This window comes from Haemaphysalis longicornis, unplaced genomic scaffold (assembly GCF_048455015.1).
Source record: "Haemaphysalis longicornis isolate Haplotype H1 unplaced genomic scaffold, Haemaphysalis longicornis Haplotype H1 scaffold_9, whole genome shotgun sequence".
Lineage (NCBI taxonomy): Eukaryota > Metazoa > Arthropoda > Arachnida > Ixodida > Ixodidae > Haemaphysalis > Haemaphysalis longicornis.
Genome location: NW_027526460.1, coordinates 96395006 through 96408047, shown reverse-complemented (window position 1 = coordinate 96408047; position 13042 = coordinate 96395006). Strand labels below are relative to the sequence as shown.

Genomic DNA, 13042 nt, shown 5'->3' with positions numbered 1-13042 from the left:
TTCACCACCGAACGGGAGAGCTATGCGGAAAGCCAAACTCTGAAATACTTAAATACTTGTTTCAAAACTTCGCTTGATGTTACTAAGGGCACACTTGAAAGGAATACAAACGGACTACGTGGACAGCAAGTGTGTCCTTAGTAACCTCAAGCGCAGTTTTCAAACATGCAGAACCAACTAGCCCAATTCATCACCTTACTGATGATACTGAAATACTTGTTGAGACGACTGGTGTTGGTTGGCGGCGTAATGCATTTTAACAGCGAAGGTGTTTAACGAATCGCTTGTGTATGGTGTCCGCAGTTAAAAATACCAAGAAAACGCCGAGTTCTCGTGCACGCGTGCCTCGAGCGCACGTTCGTCAAGCTCAACATACCCAGTTAGGGAGATTGGCGAATATTGGCCACAAAAAACACTCCAGCGTTCGTCGTATCGTGGCCACACTTGCTCGGAACTAGGGAGACACGTCACAGCGTACGCCCCTGATCCGTTCGTCCTCGTGCCGTCGTGCGCATGCGCTCTGTACCGTAGAAGAGTCGCGACTTAAATGTGCAAGCTGCTGTAGGGGATCGCTGACTCCACATAGCCCGGCCGCAGACAGTTCGCACGGCCGAGGAAGAGGCCGCTCTGCTTCGAGAGGCTCGGCGTGCAAAGCATCCGCTAGAGACCCTAATTCGCGCTTGCTGAGTGGCGTACGAAAGCGTCGACCAAAACGACGAGCTCCCTCTGGCCTTGCTCAACATAAGGTCATTGAAATGCCATGCCACCGACGTCAACCACGACACCACAATGATACTAAAACTCAACTTTGTGTCCGTAAATGATCCCCTACAACTGCTTCGCCATTCAAGTCTTGCGCGTGAGTGAAAACTCCCCCGAATTTTATTGAAACACAAACGTAGAACGTTTGGGCTAGGAATCAAGCTTCTTTATTCTTTGATAGGGTTGTGAGGGCGCGCGAACTTAGGGGCTGTGCAGTTACCGTCATAAGTTATTGGAACAAGGATTTGTAAATATCAAAAAATATATTAGTCTTACTATACTTTATGACAACCATTACCGGTTTACGGGAAGCTTTTTCTATTCGGGGGAGCTCTTTTAAACGCACACCAATGCAGCCAGGCAGTTTCCGGAAGAAGAAATTCCTGTGAATTTGCGAGACTGTGTTCCAATTACCTTTGACAGCACCTGTACACCTTCCCCATTTCAAACGCACGCCAGTGGGTATTTTATGCGGGAAACGAACGGGGACAATAATTGCCGTACTGTCGGCACGGCACTGCTTTATCTTAAAGACGCGCCGATTTGGGCCGCATTACGCCGCGCTCAAAGGATGTTGAATAACCAACCATCGCCTCCCGTCAGGAAATACAGGCGTTCGTGGTTGCTTGGCGGTCGGAGAAGCTGTGATCGATGAAGCGCAAGCTACCGCGTAATATGAAGAGGACAGGATAGTGATAGAGGAGGCTGAGGGAAACACGCTTCGTTTTACAGTGTTGATATTATTTTATATTATCAGTTACGTTATATTATAACGTAACAACGAGGCACTGTTAGCCCTAACAACGCTGGCGCCACGCTGTCGCGCGTACACTCGAATGGCACGGCAGCATGAGAAAAAAAAAAATGTCTCCAATCCACGCTGTGAAGGCGGTTGGAAAGCAAGGCTTTAAACGACACCCACAACAATTGCCCATGCGACGTCACTTGGATTCACACACGTGGCTCTACAACGAGTGAAACCAGAGATTCTGCCAGCCGCTACCCGGAATTCGCGGGGGCGGCGTCCCGAACGCAGTAGCGTCGGCCACGGCCGGGCTAGTCCGCTGCCGCTGTATCCCGCCCGTGAGTAGGGAGAAAGATAACGGAGAGGAGCGTCTTTCGAAAGGTCAGACAGCGGAACCTAGCCATCCTGATGAGCTAGCTCGGGGCTACACCACCGCGCGACACAAGCGCAAGCACCGAAACAATTCTGCATGTGAGTTTAGTGATTCCCATTTATACCGATTTAAACTAGTTAGTTTAGTAAGCTTGAGAATTGCGAGAAAGCTGAGGGAACTCTTATAATCGCTATTTGTCAGAACCAGTTGCTCCATTAGTCTTTCGTAATACCTGTTAAAACACAGCCGAATTGGTAATCACCAATTTAGAAAACGGGGTCCCATTCGTGGCAAGCAGTGCGCAAAAGGTAGTGTTTCTCTAGCGGCCAGATATTATTTAGCGGCTAGATCTAGCGGCCCCCCAGATAGTATGGGGTTTGTACACTTGGTTTTCCCGCCCTGCAAACCAATCCTTAACGTTTGTTTGCCGTGCGACCACTTAATGCCGTCGGGTACGGGTTACCCTGGAGGTGCTGTCGAACAAGTTAATCAAGACGTGCGAAGGCACCGCGCAATGGACGCGAAGCTGCACCAAAATAGGGCCAAACTACCCCCGCTGAAGCAGACGACAAAGTCGTACCGCCGACGCCGCCGCCGGCGAGCAGGCACTCCCGCGCGGGGAACGCTGGGTAAATTCGCGGCGCCATCTCTAGTGTGCTCCGTGAGTGAAACCCACCGCCCCCCCCTTCCTTCCCCGGCCATCGCACCTGTCGCGTTGGGTTTCTTGTCCCGTACGCCATGAAAGAACCGTTGGCTGGTAGAGCTAGAAAGCTATGCTTTAAAAGCAAGGACAGTGGTACCCGCATTTGGCAATGAAGGGTGAGGACGCAACAAAATGTGATAAGCATGTAATCTTCGTGATGATACAAAATGGAACGTGAGCAGGACCTGAGGATGTGGCTACGGCCTTAAAGTGCATTCTTTAAGGGCTGGTCCACAGTTCTAAAGCCACTCTTCGTACGTTATGTGACAAAATACGGATTACGGAGCATCCATTCCATCCAAAACAGCGATGACATGTGTTTCAACAAATACTGGCAGACTGTAATAGAAATGAAATAGAAATGTAGTAGAAATGTAATAGATGGACTGTAATCGAAATATAAAGTTAGTGACACGTGCTGAACAAACATTACCGTAGAGGCGAGCGTCACATACCTGAATAGACAAGAAAATAACTGCATAAAGCAAAACTAAGATTTATGCTATGAAAAAAAAATTGCTTAAATTACAGTCGTCACTGTTCAAGGCTCGCAAATCATATAAGTCGAAGTGGGTATTTGCTCCACGATGCTTAAAAACACGAAGGTGGACCGATTCCCCTAAAAAACGCAATGCAGTGCATGTCGGCTTGGACCATTGAAAGTTTAAAGCAAAAGCGGTCGACAGAAGCTTTTATACGCAGTCTAGCGTCACGCAACGATCGGCGTCAATGTTGCGATTAAAACTTGTGCTCTAAAACGGGCCATAATCAAATTTTTAAAGAATGAATGTCCGCATAACGTCTCCGCTATTGCTCTGTGTCGGGTATTTTACAACGTTGGTCATCACCTTTATATTATATTCCAAAAAAATCAGTGTTGCAACTCAACTTTTTTTTCTGGTTAAGAACTGTTAGGAGCATTTATTTAATGTTTTATTCTTGCTACATGGCACAAACGTCCCTTTAGCACAACACTCGCGGTTGCGCTAGTAGTGTGCAACGACGGTCGCAGTATATATTGTGGGAATCGCGGAGAACCACGGCCCGCGATCCCGAGCCGGCGCGCGCTTCCGAAGAGACGCTTGTGCTCTGAAATCGGTCCGGCGCTCTGCTGGTTCGTCGGCGCCCCCGAGAGATGGCACCACCGGTCCGTGCGGGCATAGGTCCGTGCGGTCCGTGCGGGCATAGGCGCGCGGGCGGCGCGAACGTGTGCGCGAGGGAGACGGGGAGAGTCTCGTCGGACACCCGGTCGGGGCTGGTTCGGCGGAACATCGCGGCGGTGGTGGATACATGTATCTCAGGTGGGAACTTTGTCGGGCGCCGTGAGTGCCTGCCTCCCGTTCGCGATCACGACCCGGACGACGTCATTCGTGAACGCCGTCGAGCCCTGTGCTCGCATGCTTTGGGATTCCCCAAATAAACGGCTGTGCTTCGGCACTACTGTCTACTGTGTTCTCGTATCGGCGAACCTCGCTGGGCTGCCGTAGGCATGGGAGCCCGCGTGGTGGCTTACGCCGGAGAACTGGCTAGGTCGCCCCGAGGAACCCCTCATATCGCACAATATTCACCGGTTCAAACGACGGGAGCAGATAGAAACAGCATAAGCGCAAAAGGGACTCAACTGATGCGTTTCATCGCATGCAGCATAGTACTCCGCATGTCTTCATGCACACCGCTAAACAACTCATTTTGAGTAAAACTTTGCGTTCCTGATTTGATCATGCAGTGGTTTGTTTCTTTCGGATTTGGGTTTTTTTTCTTGCTTGCTTTATTTCCTTCTTTCTTTCTTTTCTTCCTTCCTTTCCTGATTTCTTCTTATCTTTCACTTCTTCCATCCTATCCATTCCTGCGTTGCTTCCTCCTTTTCTTTTTTTCTGCCTTCCTTTCCTGCCTTCTTTCTTGTCTTCTTTCAATTCTTTGTTCCTGTTTTTCCATTTCTTCTTCCTTTCCATCCTCCCTGCTTTTCTTTCTTCGTTTCGTCGCTATTCACCGGACATGAAGACTGCATACGCGGCTTTAGGACCTGTGATTAAAAATTCGTTTTCAATCACCTATTGCCCCAGGTGTTACTATTATAGTCTTTACTTCCGCTAGCTAAGGTTTAGAAGTTGTAGCCTATTACAAAACCAGTTACAGAACGTTCGTCCTTCGGAACGCATGTAATGCCAGGTTTACTTCATTCCGTTGTAAATATTAGGAAAGCCGACGTGATAACACTGACTGTTCCGATAATAAAAACTGTGTGATATATACACATATTCAAAGAACGAGAGCGGTAAAGACCACCAAGAGAGGCGCAGAAATGGCCGACTCTTTTTTGCGGAAATTAAAATTAAAAACCCTGGGTACGAAAAAAAAAACAATTACTCCCACCTCCTCTCGCGGGATCCCCTGTGTAGATGCGACGCATAGGGGGTTCCGTTGTTGTTTCCGTTAGGTTGATTCTCCCATCGCGTGAAACGTGCCGTGAACCCCCTGCCGCGGCTATGACGCAACACAATCCAACACAATCCACTTTAATCCAATCCAATCCAATCCAAATGCAATCCAACCCAAGCCAATCCAATCCAATCCAATCGAATCCAATCCAATGACCCTCGCGAGAGAGTGTTCGCTATCGGAGAGGAGAGGGAGTGAGCGGCGGAGAGCGCAACTCGCGCGGCGAGGAGAATGGGGGAGGGATGTGGACGGACAACAACAACGCCGTATGGAGGGACAAGGCGAGTGAATGAGATGCAGTCGCATCTAAAATATAACTACGCTTACCCTGTGTCGAATCGGCATATCATTTTCGGGTCAGTACACTACGGGAACTCCCGGTGCGGCCCCGAGTTTTAACTATATACTTTGTGATAAGCTTCTCTTCGTAGCTAACCCGGTCTAAGCGGTACTTGAACTAACCTTATACACGAAAAGAATGCGTAGAACTGATCTGAGGGAGCATTTCCGCAATAAAAAAAAATCCCCAAAAAGAAAAGGCAGAATTGCTGGTACTTAAATCCGGGTTACAAGCGCTAGAAGTGCTGCCCGCTGGGCCACGGAGGCCGGACAGACAGCTCGTTGGTGCATTTGATCAGGGAGATTGCGGCTGTGTTCCAAGCTAGCCACAAGACGGCGATAGGTGCAACAGGAAGAGCCCAGCCTGCATTGACTTGGAAACGGAATGTCGCTGTGCAGAATCCTAGCCACCAAGCTCCGGACAGCGGGTTCGATGCCCTCCAGTTTAGCCGCCTAACAAGGCAGCTGTATTTGTTAACGCCATCTTTATCAGCGTACGTTCACAAACATTACTTAGCCCTCCACCCCTCCCTATCCCTTCCTCCCCTGAGCTCTGGAAGATACTGTTCACCAGCTGTACACTCCAGGACCAGACCCTTCTGGTGACCTGGCCGAATACGGCTCGGGCAACACTAAATCCCGGACTAGGAATCAACTAGAACCATAAAAACTCGCTGAAATGTTTTCTTTCTCTCCCGCTCTTTCCCAGGGATGGGCGCAAGCCAACTGCTCCACTGGCTACTACGCTTACTCGCACTGATCGTTAATCACCATCGTTGCTATCACCGCTGCAGGCTGTAATTGCCAACTGCGGAACGAAAGAGCCATGCCACACGCTTCGAAGCGCTGTTTCAGTGTGTCGTCCCAATCCATTTGTAACAACGGGCCATCGACTCGGAACTGTGGGCTCCCATATTTATTGCAGGTTTCTGAAGCCCTGCCGAAGACTAAGGCGGCGACGACCGGTGACCGCCCAGGCGCGTGGCCGTGATCGTTCATCCCTACCTGTTGCGCGTGGCTCGGCTTGCGCGCTGGGGCCGGGCGCTGTTCATCGTGAGTAAACACGGAACATGCTCATGATGATGATAATGGCGACGCAGGGAGATGGAGATGCGGCCGTTGCACATTCGTTGAAACCGAACTTTTGCAGTGGAAGCCGTGAGTGGCTATTTCACGAACTCGCCTGCACGAGCGGGCCTGATCGAGCGTGCCCACTCATCATCCTCCCGTACACGCAATAGCCTGCGTGCACTCTACGTGCCCACCCAACAGCATGCACATTCCACTGAGTCCATGGAATATCCAGAAGAGCGTGACTGCTCGACAGTGTGATAGCTTAATTGCCGGGGCATGTAATGCTTCTACACGATTGCCAACGGTGACCACAACCGCAACACAACTCATTGGCTGCCTGTAGGCCCTTTTGATGTCCGACGGCATCGCCACTTCATTTCCGTTATTCTCATTCTACCGTCCCTTGCCGACTACACGGCTTCGAAGTCGCGTCACACCCCATTTTACAATGCATAGAACCGCTGGCGGAACGCGTCGGAGAGGCAGCGGAGCGAACGCCGCGCCACCGCAGCGAATTATAAGCCGCCGGCTCGGAACTCTGCCTTGACGTCCCGTCCCGTTCCCGCGCGCGTTCTGTCGTTTCCTGTTCTTCTGACGGTCTGTGTCCGCGGATTGACGGCGCAACTGTTTTCGGATACGCCCGATCTATACATCACGCAATAATAATTCTAGACGCCTCGAACAGCCTACATATTGTAATCAAGGCAACGCAGTGTCCAACGGCAAAGGGTCTCCCCGAAGTACCATTCATGTTCGAATAGGTTGCCAAGGGCGGCACGACAGCTGTCAGCACGCCTAAACTACCTGAATACTTGGCTGCAATTCCGCGGCGTTTTTTTTTTTTTTTTCATTCCGTGTTTGCGCTGAGTTTCCGGCCGATCCTAATTTCATCCTGTGCCCCGGTACAAATTACGGTGTTGGTAACCTCCACCCGTTGTCAGTGCTATACTCATACTACAAATCAACGCCCTTTAAACAAGTGTACCAATCACCGCTCAATCTCGCGGCGGCCTCGTTATCTACGCCGCGCTTTACGTGTATGTATGCGCTACCACAATAAAAAGATTGTACGAAAAGTGACATGGGAAGTAATCGATAACTATAGAGTAATTTCCCGGTTACTTTTTTTGAGTTACAAACAGCGCTGGAGCAGGACGATAGGAGAATCACACAAACACGGCGCTTTGATCCTCCTATCGTCCTGTTCCTGCGCTGTTTCTAACTCAGTTATGTACAGCCGGTAAAACGCTTGTCTATAACAGCGATTTCAACTTCAACCAGCTACATCCGAAAACTGCCGAAACATACTCGTTCCAAACATGTCGGAGGCAAAAGCGAAGGGCTAAGACTTCAGAATTCCGCAGTAGTTTTATTCAAATCCCGCTCCGGCGGGGCAGGATAGGGCTGAGAGTACGAACGCTGTGTTATAGACAAGCCTTTTACCGGCTGTACAAACTGGCCCGCCTACAATCTGTGGTACTTTTTTGAGGCTGCAGTTGTAATCGTAATCGGTTAATTTTTTCTGAAGTGACGTGTACGAGTCCGGTATCGGCACTCACCTTCCGTGGGGGCGGCCGCCCAGGGCAGCTGCGCTCCGGCAGCGTCCACCCTGCACGCCGCCTGCGACGGGGCCCCGATGGGCCTGAGCCGTGAAGAGGCGAGGTGGCGCGGGGAGGTCTTGCAGCGCTCCTTTTTGCTGCCGAGCGTGCGGAAGAGGCGGCCGAAGCTCGTGCCGCCTCCGCTGCCGCCGCCGCCCGAAGAGCCCTTCTTGGAGCGGCCGCCCGGCTCGCCACCTCCTTCGCGGCACTCTGCGGAACACAACAGAAAACGCCTCAGTCACACGGCCGAAGTCGACAGTGACGCCAGTCGAATCGAGTAACTGCAAAAAATTTACCATCCCTTCCTTTAAAAAAGTTGAAAGAAGGACGAAAGCTTCCTAACATTAAAACTGCGTCAAAAGCTTCGCTAAAAGTGCGTTCAACCTTCGCTGAAAGTGGGTCCAATATATCGACAAAACATTCAAAGACCAAATCGCAAACGAAGAGCGAACCCATGCGACGATTTTTCGCGCGCTAAGTAAACGCATCTGCGAACGATCTAAATGTATAGTTTGTATTCACTGGCGAGGCACGCATGCAGGCAACTATGTGAGTGCGCCCATGGCCTCCGCGATTGGCTAACGGCGCGCCGCCCGCAGCCGACGAGTGTGAAGAATTTAAACATCCCTTACATGAGACCCCTTTAGATGAATAAATGTTGTTTTTAAACTGGCTAAACATATTCTGAAGAACTTCAAGCCTTGCACCGAATGTACTTCACTGTTGCTTTAAAACGTTCAGCTTTGCCCTGAAAGGCCTCCTTCCACGCTTTTTTTATTGCTGCGTTAAACCTGTGCTGCTTTAAAGAAAAATGGTCTGGCCATTGACTTCAGTAGATTGCGACGTTCTGAAGATATAACTCACGTTAGGCCCTATGCATCCGCTATAGTAATCCGTTCCTTAAGGCAATCTGATTGATTGTGGGGGTTTAACGCGCCGAACCACTCCTGGGCTATGGAAGCGCGCCATAGTGGAGGGCTCGGGATTAATTTTGACCACCTGGGGGCCTTTAACGTGCGCCCAAATCTCACACAGGGGCGTCTTCGTTTGTCTTCTCCATCTGAAAAGCAGCCAACGCGGCCGGGATCGAATCCGCGTCCTCGGGCTCAGCAGCACAACGCCTTAGCCACAGAGCCACCGCGGCGGGTTTTCTTAAGACACTCCGCGGAAGCAAGACAGCAAATTTGTCCATGCGTAGATCACCGAATTTGTACATCCCCCTATTCTAAAATGGCAAAGCAAACGCCCTGTATGTAGACGCCAGGACCGGAACCGCCACGCGGACAAGCACAGACAGTTAGGAATATTTGTCAGCTGAACCATCAGCGAAGAATCTGCGCAATTAACCCATTTCTGGCACACTGCGTAGAACAACTAATCATTGCGGGACAGCAAGTGGCCGAACCTTTTCCGCGCGTCATCATTCCACGCATTCAGGACGCCTGGTGTGTGTTCACATCCAGAAACGCCGGTTCGACCGCAGTACAGCTTCGTCCGCTGCATTGCATTCACTCACACTCACATCTGCAGCCTCACTCCGTAAGAGGAAGCAGATGGGGATACTCGAAGCGTTCCCTACCCTCGCGAATCAGTACATCTCGTGAGACACTTGCTATGGCGTTCATCTATTTATTTTTCTTGGGCTGGTCTCGTCATTTTTTTGCGTCGTTTACTTTGTATTCTGATTCAGTATTTCCATTCTTTTTTTTCTTCTCTTTTTTCTTTTCAATTGTATTTTTATGTCCGGACTTTGCTGGCAGCGTTCCCTTGTTTCTCGTTTTTAACGTTTCTTGTTTGTCTGCTTCCTGCTGTACCCACAATGTCTAATGTTTCACTACTCATCATCGTAGTCACCCCCATCTGGCGTAGCAAGCCTTGTCCCTAACAGGGCTGACCTCACCAGTTCACATTAAACAGCATCTCTCTCTCTCTCTCTCTCTCTCTCTCTCTCTCTCTCTCTCTCTCTCTCTCTCTCTCTCTCTCTCTCTCTCTCTCTCTCTCTCTCTCTCTCTCTCTCTCTCTCTCTCTCTCTCTCTCTCTCTCTCTCTCTCTCTCTCTCTCTCCCTGGAGAGCCAGCCATTCTTAAATGTTATTCCTCTTCGGAATAATGGTGCGGAACGACATAGACGCCACGAGTGCGCATAAAAAGGCGTGGGGCAGTTTTTGCGCCAGCGCCATTTTTTTCTCTTTAAGTTCGCGCCACAGCGGCTGCGGGCACCCAAGTCGAGACGACACCACCATTCGTATCTGGGGCAGCGCGAAATGACGGACGCCGATGCGGAGGCGGTACCCCGCCGGCGCTGGCCCTAAAGCTGTCTTATCATTCTCCTTCCGGCACGTCTTTGCGAGCACTCTTCTACAAGCCTGTCCGGGAGGTCCGATGCCCGAAGCATCCCACCGTCGCCACTCAGAGAGGAACTGTCACAGACGTGACGTCATTCCTCGAAGGAAGATGAAACAACCACGTGCAGGCAAGTGGGGAAGATGAGCGAATGTCATCGCATACAACGTCTAAGACACCGAGTCGCTCGGCGACAAGAAGGCGACGGTATGTTCAGGCACACGGGTTTTGTCGCCCCGTGGTGACTCGCTCTGTGCGAGGCAAATAAACGTGCGCGAGTCGGTGGCCTCGTTTCGGCGTCGCTCTTAATGGCGCCGGCGGCGAGGCACCCAAACATCAGATGCGAAGAACGTCGAGCAGTGTGTGGTGGGCGGCCCAAGGCGGAAGGGGGCGTGTCCCGTGGCAGTGGTGTTTAAATGGCGACGCGCTGTTCGCGGCCGGAGGCAACGAGCGGATCCGTCGGGACCGGAGATTTACGATTAACGGGCACGCGCGAACTGCCTCTCGGCGCTTTTGTCACGAACGCCGGCGCGTTGTTATTCACGCTGTACGCCAGGCTGGCTTCGCAAACCACGAGCGAGGTTTGCTGTATCCGAAGAAGAGTGCGAGAGAAAAGGGAAAAACATTCTTCCGGTTAGCCCGACATTTGGTCAGACGCTGCTCGCGCTATTGTTCAAGAACCTTGTCACGAGCTCGAGTTCGATATCACGTAATTTAGTAATTGCCAGAAAATAGCCCTGTAGAGAGCACAGACTTGGTGCTGCATCAGCTGGCTGGCGTTGACTTACAAGCTCTTATCGCCGGTAAAGCAAGCCTTTGCGCTCCTCTGAGCGATATGCACGCGTAATGTTCGAAGAATGTCCTCTCTCTCTCTCTCTCTCTCTCTCTCTCTCTCTCTCTCTCTCTCTCTCTCTCTCTCTCTCTCACACACACACACACACACACACACTCACCAACGCGCATGCACGCAGGCACGCACACACAATACTCCTTGCGTAATTCGGAAGGCCACCTACTCCAGGCCCCTAGTTACATATCAGAAGATACACAACCTTCAGCTAACTTTTTTGTTTTTTTTTTAATAATCGGCTTCACGGCATACGCGCCATCGAAGAGGAGCACTGGCCCCTATAAACCGTTGTAGCGCATTCCCGCAGCTACAAAGGCCCCTGCAATTCGCCTTAATGCTTCCCCGCAATACGCCCGCGCTTGCGGTGGTGCCGCCTTAGGGAGTGGCTCGACAGTGCTCCGCTTCGTGTGTATTTCTGGTTTTAATTTCTTGTATAGTAAATAATACAAATGGACGATCACAGAAAGGTAACCAGAATTTCACAGACATCTTTTATGACGTACCATTCGAAACTTCACCGCTGAACAATTGTCATGACCGCTAGCCATGTGTCGTAGTTGATGTGGCAGCCGCATCGACATGTATGGCGAAGGCACACGGAGGCTCTAATGACTAAACATGGCCGACCATCAGTCGCTGATGATCATAGTGCACCCAACCTAACCAATTCCCCAAAACTTTTGATATCAGCCCATTACTTTCTACTATCTGACCACACAAGACACTGTTAGCACAGTATGCAACAAGTTGAGAACTTCGTCTTCGCGTTATGGGACCTTCGAAGCAAAGGAAACACAATACCAACCTTGCCGGAAACCTGAGAGCAAAGTTATCAATGCACCGCACGCGGACAAATAATAAACGTACTCTGAAATAAACACGAAGACGACACCATAAAGGTGGAAACGAAGCAGTCACCGGCGTCTCTTTAGACCCAAGCTCAGAGCATCAGCGCCAGTGAGCACACTGCGAAGACTACAGAGGGCGCCACTGATGACCCCGATATTGCGCTTGAAGAAAACAAATCACGCCGGTACTCAAGCACGGGACACACTCCCTGGGAAACAAAGGCGGCTCGTGGCCAAATGAAGGGTTGCCGACTGCAGACGAGAAGACTCTAACGCGAAGGCAGAAAAAAAAAGTGATTGCAGACACCAGACCACGCCTCACAGCAACAATGGACCTCTCGAGCTATGAATTGTTAAAAAGCGTAGACGAAAGCCTTATTACGCCAACCCCGGGAGAGCCGAAAGCGAAATACCGTTCTTTTTTTATTTTTTTCGTGCTTGCGCAGCGCCCGTATTGTAGCTTGAACGCGCGTACGCGAAGGCTTAGCCTTTTTCCGATGCGCGAACGAATGGCTACACTGCGAGACTCTGGAGGCAACACCACGCACAGTAGAAGGCATACTAGATCGCGTTTTGCTTCAGTATCGCCCTTGGGGATACATCCACTCAAGCGATCAGCGTCTGCAGGTATCCCCTAGTGGCGCTAGTAAGTCTCAGCCACTCCAGCAATCGTTACCTCCACGATGAAACCACTTTGACGCCTTGTCTTGGGTAGGAGGTGTTGAACAAGCACGCGCGCACATTGAGGTCACCCCGGGGAGCCCTAGAAAGGTACTTTCGGAAAAACGTCGGCCGGAGGCATCCACGCGGGGAACGGCATCAGCGTGTTTCTCAGGTAGAGTTAACGAGTCCCATCTGCGCATGCGCGACAATGATTCACGATCTGTGCGGATTTACACGCCCCGTTAGCCTCGCGCAGACAACGATCCGGCGGCAATCCTTTACACTGCCAACTTGGCTGTAATCACGA

The 13042-nt window shown here is 50.9% G+C and overlaps 1 protein-coding gene across 1 annotated transcript in view; it reads right to left on the bottom strand.

Annotated features, from left to right (window-relative positions):
- The window catches only part of LOC144151725 (uncharacterized), a gene marked incomplete in the record, with an annotated part of 363083 nt that overhangs the window by 109699 nt on the left and 240342 nt on the right, over positions 1 to 13042 (bottom strand). The window contains 1 exon segment of the mRNA XM_077682846.1: positions 7995 to 8243. Coding sequence (XP_077538972.1) covers positions 7995 to 8243 — 249 coding nt within the window.